Source organism: Syngnathoides biaculeatus, chromosome 15 (genome assembly GCF_019802595.1).
Source record: "Syngnathoides biaculeatus isolate LvHL_M chromosome 15, ASM1980259v1, whole genome shotgun sequence".
NCBI lineage: Eukaryota > Metazoa > Chordata > Actinopteri > Syngnathiformes > Syngnathidae > Syngnathoides > Syngnathoides biaculeatus.
Window position 1 is genome coordinate 4,946,510 of NC_084654.1, and position 18,650 is coordinate 4,965,159.

Here is an 18,650-nt window from a genome sequence, read left to right on the forward strand (position 1 = left end):
TTCATCCATTGAAAGAGTACCACAGATGCATTATTTGCCTTGAGGATGCTCATGGAAAAGTACAGAGAAGGTCAGAAGGAGCGAGGTGTCTGGTTTTCTCTGTGACAGAAGAGTCTCCGCTAGGATGAAGGGCAAAGTCTATAAAACAGTGGTGAGGCCGGCCATGATGTACGGATTAGAGACAGTGACACTGAAGATAATAAATTTTTAAAAATACAGTATAACAAAGGTAGACTCTGCTTTCGGTCCCTGACCTGGTCGCCGCAAAAACGAGGAGGCTCGTACAATAAATAAATCCTGCTGAATTTGGACCGAATGTTGTGAATACTCGAATTGAGAGGCCCCAGGTGACGACTTCAGAAGACTAAGAATCATTATGTGAAATCTTAGTACCCAAATTGGAGCCATATTCGTTCACGTTTGAAGCAGTGCAGCCTAGCGTAGCCTAGCCTAGCGTGCAACCAACAGGCACGCATGATTAATCAAATATTTACTGAGGAGGAAAACATCAATTGCTAGTACTTACACAACCTGCAAAACTTTCAAATCATATACAATGAGGTAAGTGAGTACCAGCAGTGAGGAAGTTGAACAAGTTGAAATGCCGACTTAAACTTGCCCCTCAGCCCAGATTACCTTTGCTGAGCTGGCTAACAAAGAGACACGTTTGTGATCAAACCATTGCTGTTGAAGAAGCATCGAATGTTTGTAACTGCATAATCTTGTTTAATCTACACAATTTGTACAGCGAGGATCTTGAGGACAACTCAAACTGCAACTTCTTCTTCCCAATCGCCGCCTTCTAGGTCTCACTGTCATTGCCGACGTGGGCGTTGAAGTTTCCCAGCAGAATGATGGAATCGCCAGAGGTGGCGCTCTCCAGCACTCCCTCTAAGGACTCCAAAAATGGTGGGTACTCTGCACTGCTGTTTGGTGCATAAGCACACACAACAGTCGGGACCCGTCCCCCGACCTGCAGGCGGACAGAGGCTACACTCTGATCCACTGGGATAAACCCCAACGTACATGCCCCGAGCCAGGGAGCAATAAGTATACCCACACCGTCTCTCCCCGTGGATAACGCCAGAGTGGAAAAAGTCCAACCCCTCTCAAGACGAGTGGTGCCAGAGCCCAAGCGGTGCGTAGAGGCGAGTCCCACTATATCTAGTCGGAACTTCTCGACCTCACCCACCAACTCGGGCTCCTTCCCTGCCAAAGAAGTGACATTCCATGTCCCTAGAGCTAGTTTCTATCGCCGGGGATCGGATCGCCTTTGGCCACCGCCCAGCTCATATTGCATCTGACTCCTATAGCCCATGGGAAGGGGGACCCACGTTCCCCTTTCGGGCTGTGCCCGGCCGAGAACCATGGGTGCAGGCCGTGCTACCAGGTGCTCGCCTTCAAGCCCTGCCTCCAGGCCTGGCTCGAGAGGAGGGCCCCGGTGACCCACCACCGGGCAAGGGAAACCAATATCCAATTTTTGTAGTCATCATTGGGGTTTTGGAGTCGTACTTTGTCTGGTCCCTCACCTAGGACCTGTTTGCAATGGATGACCCTACCAGGGGCATGAAGCCCCAGAGAACTTAGCTCTTAATATCATCGGGACACACAAACCCCTCCACCACGATAAGGTGACGGCTCGAGGAGGGAGGTTTAACACCATTAAAATATATATAAGAAATGGAAAAAAAACATACTGTAAACACACAAAAAACCCCACTGTAAATGAAAAAACAAATAACCAGTGAACAAAAAAACATCCATTCCATCCATTTTCTTCGCCGCTTATCTTCACGAGGGTCGTGTGTAATGTTGGAGCCTCACAATCACAGCATGGGGAAATTTAGAGTATCCAATTAATGTTGCACGTTTTTGGAATGTGGGAGGAAACCGTAGTGCCCGGAGGAAACCCATGTAGGCAAGGGGAGAACATGTAAACTCCACACAGGCGGGTCCGGGATTGAACTGTGAGGCCAATGCTGTACCAGGTAATCCACCGTGCCGCCCCAAAAAAACATGCACTATAAATGAAAAAAAAAAAAACCCTGTACATAAATGGAAAAAATGTAGCTTGTAAATGAAAAAAAAAAAACTACAATGAATGAAACATCCATCCATCCATTTTCTTATTCGGTTATCCTCACAAGGGTCGCAGGAGTGCTGGAGTTGAGCCCAGCTGTCATGGATAGGAGGCAGGGTACACCCTGAACTGGTTGCCAGCCAATCGCAGGAGACAAACACCCACATTCACAATCACACCTCAGGGTAATTTAGGGGCAATTTGTGATGTAGGAGGAAACTCACGCAAGCACAGGGGGAACATGCAAACTCCACACAGGGAGGGCTGGGATTGAACCTGGGTCTTCAGAACTGTGAGGTCAACACTTTCCAGATGAGCCACTGTGCCGCCCACAAAAACACACAAACAATAAAAAATATCACCTTCTACTACTGCCGAACCGGTTGGAAACGTTGGTAAGACTAAATGTAAAGGTTCTTAAATGGAAAGGAAAGGAGCTACTTTGTAACCCTTGGAAGGGTTCAATCTTAACAAATAATATTGACCTATTGGATCCCTCAAGGGTTAGTTCTTGGACCCCTCCTGTTCAGCTTGTATTTGCTACCCTTCAGTCAAATTTTTCTAAACTTTAATTTTGACTATCATAGCTATGCAAATGAAACAGTTATATTTAGCAGTGTCTCCAGATGACTACAGTTCAATTGAGTTGTTGTGCCACTGTCTAAACAGATTAATAAATGGATGAGCCAAAATTTTCTTCAGTCAAACCGCCAGACTGAGATAATTGTTTTTGGCAATAAAGAAGAATTGCTGTTAGTAGATCTCTTGACTCACTATCATTAATCACCAAAGACCAAGTCCAAAACCTTGGTGTTCTGATTGATTCTGACCTGATCTTCAAAAGTCATATCAAATCAATCACAAAAATGTCCTTTTACCATCTGAATTACATATCAAGAGAAAAGGCTTGCATGTGTCATGCACATATATTCTGTTTTACTTTGGCTAATCTTCATTCCTCTCCTTTGCAGTGCATGCCTCCATCTTTCTAATTGTTCCCCCACCTGCTCCCTGCTTTCCCTGCATATAACATCTGCGAACATCATGGTCCAAAGGGATTCCAGTCTAACTTGATCTGTCAACCTATCCATTAGCACAGCAAACAGGAAGGGGCTCAGAGCTCATCCCTGATGCAATCCCACCTCCACCTTAAATTCTTCTGTCACACCTACGGCGCACCTCACCATTGTTCTGCTGCCATCATACATGTCCCGTACTATCCCATAATATTTCTCCACCACACCAGACTTACGCATGCAGTACCATAGTTCCTGTCATGGTACTCGGTCATAGTCTTTCTCTCGATCCTCAAAGACACAATGTAGCTCCTTCTGACCTTCTCTGTACTTTTCGACTCGCATCCTCAAGGCAAATAATGCATCTGTGGTACTCTTTATAGGCATGAAACCATACTGTTGCTCGCAGATACTCACTTCTGTCCTGAGTCTTGCCTCCACTACTCTTTCCCATAACTTCCTTATGAGGCTTATCAACTTTATTCCTCTATAGTGTACACAGCTCTGAACATTGCCTTTTTTCTTAAAAATGGGAACCAGCACATTTTTCCGCCATTCTTCAGGTTTCTTCTTACCCGCTAGTATTCTGTTGAATAAATTGGTCAAAAACTCCACAGCCACCTCTCCAGATTCCTTCCATACCTCCACAGGTATGTCATCAGGACCAACTTCTGTTCCACTTTTTATCCTCTTTAGTGCCTTTCCTACTTCCCCCTTACTAATCATTGCCACTTCCTGGCAATGGCACTCCTCCTGTCCATCAAGAGCCTGTCCCACCTCTTTCCAAAAGGTTGCACAAACATTCTTTCTTTCTCAGCTCCCACCACATGGTTCTCTACTCTACTTTGTCTTCTTAATCTTCCTCCTCACCACCTGAGTAGTCCTAAACTCCACCTCCCTATCATGTCAAGCTACACTCTCCCCTACCACTACCTTACACTCAGTAATCCTCCTTCAGATTACATTGTCTGCACAAAATATAATCCACCTCCGTGCTTCCACCTTCACTCTTGTATGTCACTCTATGTTCCTGCCTCTTCTGGAAAAAAAGTGTTCACTAAAGTCATTTCCATCCTTTTTGCAAAGTCCACCACCATCTGTTCCTTTCCTGGATGCCGTTTTTACCCATCACTTCTTCATCACCCCTGTTTCCTTCACCAACATGTCCATTGAAATCTGCACTAATCACAACACTCTCTCTGTCTGGGATGCTCAGAAATACTTAATCTAGTTCCTTCCAGAATTTCTCTTTCATCTCTAGGTAACCTTCTACCTGTGGGGCATAGCCGCTCATCACATTATATATAACACCCTCAATTTCAAATTTCAGCCTCATCACTCGATCTGATTCTTTTTTCGCCTCCAAGACATTCTTAGCCAGCTCTTCCTTTAAAATAACCCCTACTCCATTTCTCTTCCCATCTACTCCATGGTAAAATAATTTAAACCCTGCTCCTAAACCTCTAGCCTTGCTACCTTTCCACCTGCTCTCTTGGATACACTTGGATATCTTGGACATCAACCGTTCTTCTAATCAACATGTCAACCAACTCCTGAAATTTTCCTGTCAAAGTCCCAACATTCAAAGTCCCTACACTTAGTTGTAAACTCTCTGCATTCCCCTTCTTCTGCCGATGAATCCGATTTCCTCCTCTTCTTTGTCTTCAACCCACTGTAGCTGAATTTCAACCGACACCCTGCAGGTTAGCCGTTCCGGGGGCAGGCGTTGTTAACTCGGGCCACGACCGATCCGGTATGGGATTCTTTGGATCAACGCTCATATTTGTTTGGCACAGTTTTACGCCGCATGCCCTTTTTGATGAAACCCTCTGCATTTGTCCAGACTTGGGACTGACCTACAGATTGCACTGGCTTGTGCCCCCCATGGGACTGCATTGAATTCATGAATTTCATCACTGTTTTCTTTTTTCTTTTTTTTACTTAGATGATGCCATGACATACCCACCTGCATTCATTTTTCACTCAAGAATATCGGACTGAAGGCATATTTGCTGGCATCAAAATTTGCACCAAAAGATAGTCCAATTGTAATGTAATGAATGATGGTTTTCCTGATATGAAATGCCACTGTGCTTATTAAACAAGGGATAATTGTAATGTATTTTAATGGCCACCCATGCACTAGTTACACAGTTCTTGCAGCATCACCTCACCCTCACAGCATAATACTGCCACCACCATTCCTCACAGTAGGGACGGTGTTAGGTTTGATTTTTATTTTTCGCAAAACTGGCTTTCGCATTCAATGAAAGTACCTTGCAGTTACCCAGTCAGATGTTGATCTTTGGAGAAAATAATTTGTCATTTTTGCTCTCAAAATGCCAGAGAAAAATGCACAGTTAAACAAAAATATGTGGATGAACACAGGGCGTTTTTACCAGAGTGGGAGAGCTCATATTTTTTGTTGTTGATTGCAATGGCAAACCACTTTTTTTCAGATGTCTATCACACATTTCACAGCTTCAAATCTTGACTTCAACTCACTCCACGCTAAAATCGACCTGGAAATTCCAAAAGGGACTAAACTTTCCAGTCACAAGTTATCCACTGTGAAAAATCACACAGAAAAAAATATTCAGTTTTTAAAAAACATAATGAAGTATCATGAGACAAATGCTTGCGTCATATCCAGTTGCTTGGAAAATTGCAGGGGCAAAAAAGCTATACATTAAACTGTAATTTATTAAGAAATGCCTCGTTGATGTCGCTGACATCTTCTGTCCTGAAACAAAAATCTTAAACAAATGATATGAGGCCTTCAACTGTCCCACCACACTGTTGAAGAGACTACTACTGCTAGAATAGCAAACATTACCATGGCTACTGATTCACAGTTGTGCTCAGACCTCCAATCATGTGAGTATTTCAGTGTTGCATGAGATGAGAGTTGTGACATACAAGACAAGACTTGGTTGACCCAGTAGTTTGTCTCTGTGATAATTTTAGTTTTTTTAATTAGTGGGCTGTCATCTTGGCACTCTGTAGGAGTCAATTTTCCACGTTACCATGTTGTTTATAATAAATCTGGCTGACCAAAGGTATGTGTGTGAGGAGGGAATGATAACCATTTGTATGATATGGCTCTTTGATGTGTATGATGTGGCTCTTTGCCGTAACACTAAAAAGTGTTGCCCTTTATCTCTGATTGGTTGCACACGCCTGTCCTATACATTTCTTGGAGAGGTTCTAATACATTAATGTACTTTGTAGATCATGGGTGCCCAGGCTTTTTTACCGCAAGATCTACTTTTCAAGCAGCCAGCCTCTTGCAATCGACAGGGGTGGGTGTGGGGGCTGTTCTTTTTTTTTTTTTTTTTTTTTTTTTTCAAGATTGACCAATAATGAAATAGAATGACCAAGCCACAAAGCTCTACCTACTACAAAAATATAAAATATATTTATTTTAAACTATATTGAGGATTCCTTATGTGTAAATGTATGTTTGTGTGCCTTTCATAACCGCATGAGCCAATATTGCACAACACAACATAGTGAACCATAAACATTTTTTGTAACTATGATCACGAAACACCATACGAATGAAAATGCACACATGGACTGTGTCAATCACATCAGTGGATTAGTCAAACTGAAGTGAGAAACACTCACAATCTCTGATGTCCTTCCACACATCGGCTATGGCTACACAGCACCGTGTAACTGTACTCCTTTACAGCTGCAGAGATTTATAGAAGATAATATTCCCGCCTGATTTTTAAAAGATTGGAACGAGTCAGCTATGCCTCTTTTACCATCTCTGTCTTGGAAGGACTTCTTGTTATTGATGATGATGTGACGAACCCGGAGCAATGCTTCTGTAGTGGTTTTTGCTGTTGAACTATATTGTGTGAAAAGTGATTTCTGTGCGGGCAATTGTGATTTTAGTTTGTTCACTTTTCTAATTTTCAGTTTGCTTTTCGCCGAACTCTCGGTGTCATATTTTCCATAAACAGTTAAAAAATGCCACTCCACATTTCACTACACTGTCAGATGAGGCAAACGCACTTCGAAAATGACATGAAAAAAGTTGCCTCACATTCGGTATGAAAGTGATACGTTTTTGTCTTCTTTACTCCAGCATCCATACTCATGTTTGATAAGATTTCTTAAGCGAGGGCTTAAAATAGGGGGAACTCACTGACTAGCGTGTTTTCCTGTACTGTCGTTGTTTACACATGCACGGTGAGCTGAAGGTCAGAAAAATACGGCTGATGTCTTTTTTTTTTTCCTCGTGGCACGCCGTCGCCAATGACCAAAACTCCCTCAGTCAATCGCAATCAACACATTGAGCACCCCTGTTGTAGATGTTTCCGACAACTCTATATTTATTTGTCTGTTATCCACTGGTTTGTTCATTTTAATAACAACAATATAGAGACACAGTATACGATGAAAACTGCAACTGTTTATACCCTGGCCACATTTCAGGTTGTACTACAATTGTATTCACTGTGTATGTTATGTTTTGTATCTTGACAATCTGGGTTCTGTTGTTCAAAATTCAGTTTTTTTAACCAATGGTTCTGGTTAAGCCCTAAATTCTTAACCCGCCATTAGTTTACCGACAGTTAAATATGCATTGTTCCAAATATGGTTAATCACATCATGAGTTAACGCTGTCAGGAAATGCATGATTTTTAGTATGCTATTAATGACAAAACAGCAGCCGACATGGACCCATGCATTTTTTCACCACAAAACACGATTTTGACATATACAGCTTCTTGTAACTCCCGCTATGAAAATCCTCTTGAGGGATTTGTTTTTGAGAAGAAGCAGGAAGCAACGTACATGGCAGGACCGCCCTCAAGTGGACTCGTTTGTTTGTTTGTCTGTTTGGAAGGTAGCTCGCTGTTCCTTTGTGTTAGCTAAAATGCCGACTCATTGCATTGCTGGACATTGCTTGAACACTCGGGAGGATGGATTTACCCTTCATAAATTTGCAAGAGGCATGGTTCGTCATGAAAAATGGATTGCACGGGTGTAATGGACGAGAGCTTCGTGGGTTCCAGATGACAGGTAGGTGTGTATACAGCTACTAAAAAAAATACTAGTTTTGGGCGGACCACGTAATCCGTCTCTCATAACGTAACAAAAAACCCGTGTACGTATGACAGGAATGCCAAATGTGTCAATGTGAGCGCCGGACGGCGTCGGGCTCGCCAGCGATGGCTGCTGCGTTGCCTCGCGCAGCCTTCAGGCTCGCGGACGGCAGCGGCTCTAAAGAGCACTGCCGGCAATGGCGCACTCAGCCGCGTGTGACGACAATGCCGTAAAGCGCCTCGGCTCGACAGTGTTGTTCATCGCGGACGGCGGTGGCTATGAACAACCCCGTAAAGCAGCCAGGCTCGACTGGATGATAAGACACCCCGGCCGAGGCGCCACATATGCTGTTTACGGCCTGGGCGAAGGCTGCGCGTCCGGCTCGCGGACTGCGGCGGCTCTGAACAATGCTGCCAACAATGCCACACTCACCCGCGCGCGACTACTACACCGCAAATTGCCACGGCTCGATGGTGTTGTTCATCGCGGACGGCAGCGGCTATGAACAACGCTGTAAAGTGGCCCAGTTCAGCGCCCCGGCTGCGACGAGCCGCGATGGCTCATCTCCGCCCCGGAAGTGGATCGGACAGGGAGGCGGTTTGGCCGCGATCACATATCCTCTGAATATGGCTCGGAACAATAGGGTAATATTGCCCCGGTAACTTCACTCGGTTGTTTAATGTTCTCTTCTTCGAAAAGAGCTTCCGTGTCAGAAGGGGCGTGTTCGTCTCCCATAGTAGAGGCCACAGCGTGTTTGCAATGGCGAATGTCCAGGTGACGTTGCGGACAGGGGATGCAGCCAATATGGCGACCATTTGGATGTCATTGAATGACATTTCCGCAACGTTGCGCATGGATGACGCCCTTTCTGCTCATATTTATTTTTTCGTATGGACATTGAAGTGAATCATGTTATATGTATTTTTCAATCCAATATCTATTTTAGAATGTTTATAGGGATGACACTTGACCTTTAACCGCGTTACTGAGGTCACTGGTCAATGATAATACAGCCCACAATTCCTCATTTTGTTCACTTAGTGAAAACATTTTACATTTTGGTGAACTTTCCAGTAAGATTAAACAATCATAAACATATTATTTTGTACAGGGATCACTAGCGCTTATCCCAGCTATCATCGGGCAGGAGGCAGGGTTCACCATGAACTGGTTGCCAGCCAACTGCAGGGTACATAAAAACAAACAACCATTCGCACACACAATTACACTTAAGGGCAATTCAGTCTCCAATGAATGGATGTTTTTGGGATGTGCGAGGAAATCGGGAATGCCTGGAGAAAACCCATGCAGGCACAGGGAGAACATACAAACTCCACACATGCGGGGCCGAGATTTGAACCCTGTCTCTCAGAACTGTGAGGCTAATGCTCTAACAATACACGCCATCATGCCATCTTTATGCTTCATATCAAGCAATAATTATCATACCCCATGTTTAATTTTGATAAGGATGGATTGAAAAAGTAAACTGACGAAATGAACACATCTCTTTGTCATTATTATACTGAATGCCAGTTTAGGTTTCATTGTAGTTTCCATAAAAAATATATATACATTATTAATTTATAATATTTTGGAAAATAATGATCAATTTAAACACCAATGTCTTGTGCAAAAATGTATATCAAATGCATCATCATTGCCATTTTTGTTTGAATTAACATGAAATGATATTCAATTGGGTGGCGCAGTGACGCAGCTGTGAAGCGTTGGCCTCACAGTTCTGAGGAGCTGGCTTCAATCCCAGCCCTCCCTGTGTGGAGTTTGTATGTTCTCCCTGTGCCTACGTGGGTTTTCTCCGAGCACACCACTGTCCTTCCACATTCCAAAAACGTGCAACATTAATTGGACACTCTAAATGGCCCCTAGGTGTGATTGTGAGTGTGATTGTTGTCTGTCTCTATTTGCCCTGTGATTGGCTGGCAACCAGTTCAGGGTGCACCCGCCTCCTGCCTGTTGATAGCTGGGCTGGGCTCTAGCACTCCCACGAACCTTTTGGGGATAAGTGGCAAAGAAAATGGATGGATGGATGATATTCAATGATGCAGTGAACAGAGAAAATCAGTAAAAACTTTATAGCAGAATTTTGTGGGTACTTGACGTGGATCTAATTTGATTCTGTCAATGTCACCAAAAATTTATTTCATTGTGGGACACAATCAACTATTTGTAATGCATCCATGTTCAAATTATTTTGCCTTGTTTTATCTATTTTAACCTATATTATTATATCTAATTCAATTATATCTTAGACTGTTATTCAATTTAAGGTGAACAAGGAAAATATTAACATTTTTACGCTACATACAGAGGCAATGTTTATGTATTCCAAATATTTTTTTTTACCTCATTATATAAGATTGTTGAAAGGTCAAAATACATCATAGTCAGTCATGTCTTATTCACTGAATAAATCTGACAACAAGATAATCGTGCTGTTAAAGTTAATAGTTAAGTGTACTTAACCAGCGGTTAAACAAATGAGTGACTTTTGAACAACCTGGCCCCGATCTTTTCCTTAAAAAAAATGCGAAAGGATCCTGTTCCCTTCTCAGATAATCAAGAAAGGTTATGAATATTTGAATAAACCTATTTTGAATTGTACAGATGCAACTATTTGAAGCATTCAAGAATCCATACAATTTTTAGTCTCTCAACCTATTGTCAACCTGACTTTTGTCTCTTTGTAGAATAATTTCCAGCAAAAGGGGGAAAAAATTACATTGGTCAACAGATGTGTCATGATCCTGCCGCTCCAGCCTGGGCTGTGCGGGTGCCCGCGCGGTGGCGCTGATTAGGAAGCGCACACCTGCGCCTCATGCGGGCTGATTATCCTATGTATTTATATTACCCCGATGACGACTGGTCCGGGCCAGTTCGCTGAGCTTCATGTCCCGTTCGAGTACTCCCGTATCCCTGATCGACAACCCATGTGTACGGCGACGGCCATGTCCATATGTTCCCGTCCAGGAGGTGGCGATGGTGCCGCCGCCTTCTCACATTGCTGTCCAGGAGGAGGTGGCACTGGCTCTGCCTTCTCACGTTGCTGTCCAGGAGGAGGTGGCACTGACTCCACCTTCTCACGTTGCTGTCCAGGAGGAGGTGACACTGACGCCGCCTTCTCACGTTGCTGTCCAGGAGGAGGTGACACTGACGCCGCCTTCTCACGTTGCTGTCCAGGAGGAGGTGGCACTGACGCCGCCTTCTCACGTTGCTGTCCAGGAGGAGGTGGCACTGACGCCGCCTTCTCACGTTGCTGTCCAGGAGGAGGTGGCGATGTCGCCGCCGCCTTCTCACGTTGCTGCCCAGGAGGAGGTGGCGATATCGCCGCCGCCTTCTCATGTTCCTGTCCAGGAGTACCAGCAGCGACCGGTCCGCGGCCGTCCCACGCCCTTGTCTCGACAGGAGCTGGGGAGTTCTGTGGAGCCACCCCGGAGCTGGAGAGACTTCGGGATGGCTGTGATGGTGGCGGTCATGGCTCTGGTCCTTCTCTCCGTCATCCTCTTCGCTCCTGAGGGCTCCCAGCCACTTCATGACCTGGCCTCGTTGGTGACCAATCCACGGCGGCCTCCTGACCAAGCCTCGGTGGCGACCAGTCCCTGGTCGTCTCGCAACCACGGCGTAGGAGGTTCTCGTCCGGAGAAGTGGCCTGCCTCGGTCTGGTTCCTGCTTCGCCGTTTGGTTCCTCACAGAGGTCGTCCGCCCGAATCGCCCCGTGGGGACCCTGGTGCTTTGCGTCCGGGTCGTCCTCCTGACCTGTCCACCCGGAAACCTTGTGTTTGGTGGCCTGGATGGCCACCAGACTGGGGTTCGGGGGGGGGGGGGGGGCGTGCCCTCCTCCGAATCCCCCTTCTGCCCACCCCTGCCTGTGTTAATTATTGTCTGTTTCTTTTGTTTAGGCACGTCTGGGAGCCGTGCCTTTGAGGGGGGGGTACTGTCATGATCCTGCCGCTCCAGCCCAGGCTGTGCGGGTGTCCGCGCGGTGGCGCTGATTGGGAGGCGCACACCTGCGCCTCATGCGGGCTGATTATCCTGTGTATTTATATTACCCCGATGACGACTGGTCCGGGCCAGTTCGCTGAGCTTCATGTCCCGTTCAAGTACTCCCGTATCCCTGATCGACAACCCGTGTGTACTGACCTTCGCCTGTTCTCCGACCAACCCTGTAAGCCTGACTCCTTTGACACGTCTCCCTGCTTTGGTCGTTCTCTCGTGTACCGACTCCTGCCTTCCTGCTCTCTCCGCCCGACGTCCCAACTACCGATGCTGCACCTGACTGCCGGCCCGATGCCCGACCACGAAATAATGCATCGTCCGAGTCCTGCATTTGGGTCCTACTCCCGTTCCGATGGGTCGTGACAAGATGTGGAGATGACACATTACAATTCCATACTTGACGTCTTCTTATCCCTAAATTATAGAGTAGATGGATTCATTAAGTGTCCTACTAATGAATTATTTACTTAATGTTATTTTGATTAACATAAATTTCAAGTCTTACATCACTCTCATTGTTATTAGTCATAGTGTCCATCATTTGCAGTTCGCATGCAGAGTAGAAGACGACATCAAAGGCAAAAGGTAAGCAGAGTTGCATTGGTTTTGTGTTGGTTACAGTGATAAGCATTAAAATACTTGGTTGGTCAGTGAAGTTGTCGGTATGGTGGGGTGGGGTCCTATTTGTGTTTGCCGATGTATCTGCTGCTCCTTACATACAAAATGTAATTGAGGGGGCTTGCGCTGACTGCAAGATGGAAACAGAATCCATGGTGTCTTTGTGGTGGCTCGTAAGGGATTTATAGTTTGCAGTCGCTTTTTTAGATTCAGGGCTCTAAGTGCAGCCACCCCTACTCCTCTCCGAGTCGTCATGGTAACAAAATCCATACTCGACATTGGCCCAGCAGTATGTAAAACGGGATGAGGGTTGGTTTACTTGCAAGAGACAAGACCCGTCATCAAACATTGGTTAATTTCAGAATTCAGAACTTGATGAATGTTCAACGTGGTTGTAAGTCATCTATTTCAAAGAACACCTTTTATTATATGAATTGTAATTGTATAAAGTTTCCTTATTGTTGCTGGGATGAAAAGAAGACTGCTCTACAGTTGCCATAGTAACCAAAGGCACTGTGCAAACCTTCCTAAACAAAAATAGTCTCTGGTGATGGAGTAAGCAGTTCAAACAGCGTTATTGTGGTCCTTCACCGAGACGGAGGAGCATTCATATTTCTGATAAGTCATTTATTTCGTATCGTTAGACCTAGGATGATGGATGTATAATTTAAAAAAACAGGATAAAAATGAAGGTGATGTATCAGTTTGTGAATCTGTGTAAGTCATTGTCTTTCATCTCACTGTACAATGTCCAGAAATACATCACAAATTCATTGTTTTGCACGATTTGCAAAACTGTACTGCGCTTGAATGGAGTTTGAGTGAAAACAAGAATTACACACACTTCTTTGTTTTCCGACCCTCTGATTGTCTTTCAAAGTGAATTTATTCTCCAGTCTGCACACTCACCTAATGAGTTAAAATAATTTATGAAAAGCCATTTCAGTAGATTTTTGATTTATTGAGTACATCTGTAGAGTTGTTTTTGCTGAGAAGTCACCATGGGAAGGCAAGATAGGAAACAACAAAGGCAGCACTTTCAGATGACTGGATTTCAGTGGACTGGGCAACTGCTTATGTAATCTCACAAAACTGTGCCTTATAAATCTTAACACTTCACAGAATGTCAGATGTCTTGGTCATTTTGTTGTTGATTATCACAATGAGCCCTGTGCCGTCCTGCTGTATGCAGCTGTAGGCTTTCATTCATTTTCTGAGCCGCTTATCCTCACAAGGGTCGGGGAGTGCTGGAGCCTAGCCCAGTTATCTATGGGCAGGTGATGGGTTACACCCTGACCTGCTTTCCTGCCAATTGCAGGGACAGAAAAAAACACCCATTTGCACTCACAATCACACCTAGGGGCAATTTAGAGTCACCAATTAATACATGTTTTTGGGATGTGGGAGGAAACTGAAGTGTCTAGAGAAAACCCACACGGTCAAAGGGAGAACATGCAAACTGCACACAGGTAGGGCCGGGATTTGAACCCAGATCCTCAGAACTGTGGTAACCAGTTGTTTCACTGTGCCGCCTTCCATCATTCAGTAGACACAAAATGGCATTTAGGCTTTGTGGGGTAGTTGCACACACACACATGCACGCCGATGGTGTATTGGTACACTTGCCACTCACTTCCCACTCAGGGACGGTGTGAATGGTCTGTGTGTCTGTGTTCCAGTATTGAGAATGGATTCGATTGGAAGCGATTCGGGGTTCTTTCATGCTTTAAATGTTATGTTTTATTATGCTTCACTTGCCTGACTTATGTTCAAGCGTCTCGGCTTCAGTGTCTCCTTGATGGCAGTGTGAATGTGTGCGCGTATGATTAGTTGTTTATACAGTATGTGCCCAGAGATTGTGTGGTGACCATTCAAGGGTGTATTCTGCCTCTTGACAAAGTCAGCCTGGATAGGAAACTGATGGATGCTAAAATCTTTTAACTTATGAAAGAGATAAAGCCTCTATGAGCTTTAGTTTGTAATCATGTTTGAGTGACATTAAGTTGAATGCAGTGGTAAATTACTTTTGATATAGCTATGACTAACAATGTGTGCCAATGCATATATCAATGCTTACCAGATGGCAGCATTCACACTCATTCATGATTTGAACCAAACAATACTGAGAAATGTGAACACAGCCTAATATTTATTTCAAGATATAATTTTAAACCCTCTTAAGGCCACATTCCCAAAACATGTTATGTCTACATACATGAAGATAATGTGTACATATTACATACAGACTCTAAATTGCTTATTCCTTGGTGAATTGTTGTACGTCTGTAAGTGCGTTACGATTGACTGACAACCAATCCCTGGTATACCCTGATTATGGTCCACCTAATTCTTAAAAAGATTGATTAAATACATTGAAAAAAAGGAAAATGTCTCCACCAGCCGCCAACTCCTGTCTTTCCAATGACAAATGGACTTTTCATCCTTAACAAGCACCAAGGCTGTGGCCGCCAAGCAGATGTGTTGCCCCTCGGCAAGAGGTGTGCTATCACACAGGGAGAACGTGCCAACACAATTGGACAGCTGAGAGGCCATTGATTCCACAACAGAATCACAATGACCAGAGTGCTGCTTTTTGTGGAATTTGTGTTCTTTAAAGAGGTTTATAATGTAGAAGGGTGAGCACATAAAGAATGTAGCTCAGGGGCCAATGGAATCATTACAGCTGTGACTTTAATGGAGCAGGGGTTTCGGAAGGGTGGCATTCCCTACCTTAACAAAGACAATTTGTTTATTCATATACGGATGGCTTCATTTGTACTCAACAAATGTGAAACAATCAGCACTCCCCTTCTTGCAATCACAAATGCAACAAAAAATCAGGAGTTGGTTTTATCACGATGCAACACATCAGGATGATTTGATGATGTGATACTAAATCAGTTCCTGTAATTGTTTTTCCTCTGGAGCTGGCTCAGGAAGTCTAATGTATTTAACATCTGTGCACAAAACTGTTGGGAAGATTACTTTGGAAATTTACCCAGTTACAATATATCCCACTATAATTGAACAATCTTGCTTTGCTTAAGGCTCCGTCACACCATGACGTTCTGGTCAACGTCCTCTGAACATTTCAATCGTTCTATTTTTCAGCGTTCTCAAACGCGGATGACACATGTGGCGTGTGATTAACGTGTGTCTAACGCATGACTTAAAGTATGTGTAACGTGCGAAAAGCGTGTCTAACGCACGAAAAGCGTGTAACAGCGACCAAATACGATACCCCTAAAAACCATTAGCGTGTGTAAACGCGTCATTGGGTCGCGACGATCGATTTGTCAACGTAAGACGAGTGTGTTGAGCGTGTGACCATTGGTTGAATCACGACAGAAAAGCATTTTGCTGGCGTGTAATTTTTATAGTGGAACCGGCACTAAAATGTTGGAAAGTTCATAGTCACTTCAGTTGTTGTTGTGAGTTAGAACAGTGAGCATCATGCCGCCGAGAAGAAAAAAAGTTAGGGCGCGGACTTCAGCAACTAGCGCTGCTACTAAGAAAGCTAAGCCTCTTTCATCACGAGCAATGTGTTTAGAGGAAAAACAACAGCAGGAGGAAGAGCACGTCCGTGAAGTCACGCACCATGTCACACCCCCTGGGCACCCTAAACACCTTGCAAACCCCAGCGAGGACGGTCCGACAAAGAGACAAAAGAAGCAGAGAGGATTTCAGGATCCTGGACCGGGCTGCTGAGGATAGTCTGGTGGAGTTTTTCCGCGAAAACGAACTGCTGCTTTCTGGATCTTCCATAGTAGGTGCTCTCTACTGTAGCTTAATATTAAATGGACCTTGATTTTACAAGGCATCGGTTTATATACCCATATGCATGGAAGTTCGGGAAACGCTCGAATGACGCTCAATGGACACCAAACGGCGTTCGTTTCACTTTGGTTACACGCTGTGTGCGCTATGGGATTGTTCAGTGGGTGTTGACAGGTTGCCAGTGAGTCGTTCTCCGCCGATTCCCAGCGATCATTGACGTTCACTGGCGTGGAAACAACACTACTCTGGAGCTATCCTGGCGACCATGGGTGACTACCAACGTTTCCTCAAACGCTATAGGACGCTGGCCAGAACGTCATGGTGTGACGGGGCTATTAGTGTTAGTTAGTTAGTTTTAATTACTTTAATTACTTTCTTTAAGTACCATCATCCAGAAAAAGTTGTCTCCCTCGTGCCTTAACTCCCCTCCTATTAAAGTGCTTTGAGTAGTTAGTCATGCATCACATTAAGTCCTCTCTGTTGCCCCTACTTGGACCCTTTCCAGGTTGCATATTGGTCTAACTGGTCAACCGATGAAGCTATCTTCACCACTCTCCACTTTGGTCTTATACACTTGGACTCTAATGACTTATATGTGAGACTGCTGTTCAGTTTTTTAAAAACAGAGGTCACATGTCGGGTCCAACGAAAATTATCCGTTTAGTGAGATAAGGCTGTACAAGGGCAAAGCTACTATGCAAAAATCTCAAATAAACTTGTGATAGAAGTTCGTGATCCCAAGAAACCTTTGCCCTTCCTTTCATGATCTAGGAGTGGGCCACCGGGCTACGGCTTCTACCTTATTGGGGTCTATTCTAATCCCCCCCTCAGCTAATGAACACCAGGAATGACTTGGATGAATGGTGGAAAGGAAATCAATGCAGGGCTGCAGGGTCTTGTTCTTCTCCACAAACAAAAACGCTCCTGCCGGTGATGAGAAAGGTTGATGAGCCCGGCGGCCAGCCACTCATCCACGTACTACTTCATGGCTACGTATTACAGGCGTGAAAAAGAGTACAGCATTCCCTGAGGGGGTGAGGTTCCGAAGACCAAATCAATGGTGCAATCGTACTGTCTGTGAGGAGAAAGAGACTTGGCCGTGCCTTTGGAAAACAACCACCTTGAGGTCAGCATAACAAGAAGGCACCTGAGACAGGTCTGACTCCTCTATCAAAGATTTCAGCCTTCCCTCCACCATTGCTACAGGTCCCATATCAAGTGACTCAAAATGGGCTTTGGTGCAGTGAGCACCCCAAAAATTCATTCGCCCCAAGGACCAGTCTATATGAGGGTTGTGCAGCCTTAACCCTGGGCCACCCAACATCAGGTCATGATTAATGGCATCAAATACATGGAAACTAATTCGAATGAGAGTCTGGGAATCTCATGGTGGGAGTTTGGATTTGATGTGTTGTCTTTCCTAGGATGTTCCGTCTGCCGCATAGGTGTTGTGAGGGTGTTGATCCTCAATAGTTCAGAGGCCCATGTGCTTGACTAAGAATGTGTCCAATTGGTTGGTGTCTGAGCCAGTCTATGAAACTTTTTGTCCGGAATTGCTGACTCAGAGAAGCCAGAGTGCCTTCGATACCGCCTGGGCAGGGTCTCTTTCTATGATGTTCAGGTGGTTCACTTGTCAGGGTGGTCTTTGGTGGAGAGTGCTTGAATCACTAAGTTCCTGGGAGTACAACGAGGACCTCTTAAAGCAGCAACACCACATCACTGGCCGAGAAAGCTCACCAAGGTTTCGACTTCCTGTGCAAGCTGAGAAGAGCCAGAGCCCCAACCCCCATCATGTGCTCAATGTACAGACAGAAATAGAGAGCATCCTGACCAGATGCATTACAGTGTGGAATGGACCCTGTACACCCTCTAAATTACACTCTAAATTGCCCCTAGGTGTGATTTTGTGTGTGACTTTTGTCTGTCTCCATGTGCCCTTGGATTGGCTGGCAACCAGTTCAGGGTGTACCCCGCCTCCTGCCCGAAGAAAGCTGAAATTGGTTGCGGCACTCCCGCGAGCCTTGTGAGGATCAGCGGCTCAGAAAATGGAAGGATATCACATGTATCAATTTTATTGA

The 18,650-nt window shown here is 44.8% G+C and overlaps 2 protein-coding genes across 3 annotated transcripts in view; one reads left to right on the forward strand and one right to left on the reverse strand.

Moving 5' to 3' along the window:
- Positions 1–18,650, reverse strand: part of lingo2b (leucine rich repeat and Ig domain containing 2b) — an 80,106-nt gene that overhangs the window by 40,481 nt on the left and 20,975 nt on the right. The window lies entirely within an intron of this gene.
- On the forward strand, positions 7,699–13,740 carry LOC133513324 (titin-like). 2 transcript variants are annotated; one of them, XM_061843990.1, is made up of 2 exons: positions 7,699–8,136; positions 11,152–13,740. In XM_061843990.1, exon 2 carries the CDS (start codon positions 11,161–11,163, stop codon positions 12,103–12,105), a length of 945 nt encoding a protein of 314 aa, XP_061699974.1. In that variant the 5' UTR covers positions 7,699–8,136; positions 11,152–11,160; the 3' UTR covers positions 12,106–13,740. The 2 variants fall into 2 exon arrangements, with proteins under 2 accessions (XP_061699974.1, XP_061699975.1); XM_061843991.1 differs by lacking the exon at positions 7,699–8,136 and having other exon boundaries at positions 10,604–11,283; positions 11,404–13,740.

Excerpts from the sequence above, each read along its gene's own strand:
- LOC133513324 (XM_061843990.1), top strand. The coding sequence starts at position 11,161 with ATGGTGCCGCCGCCTTCTCACATTGCTGTCCAGGAGGAGGTGGCACTG.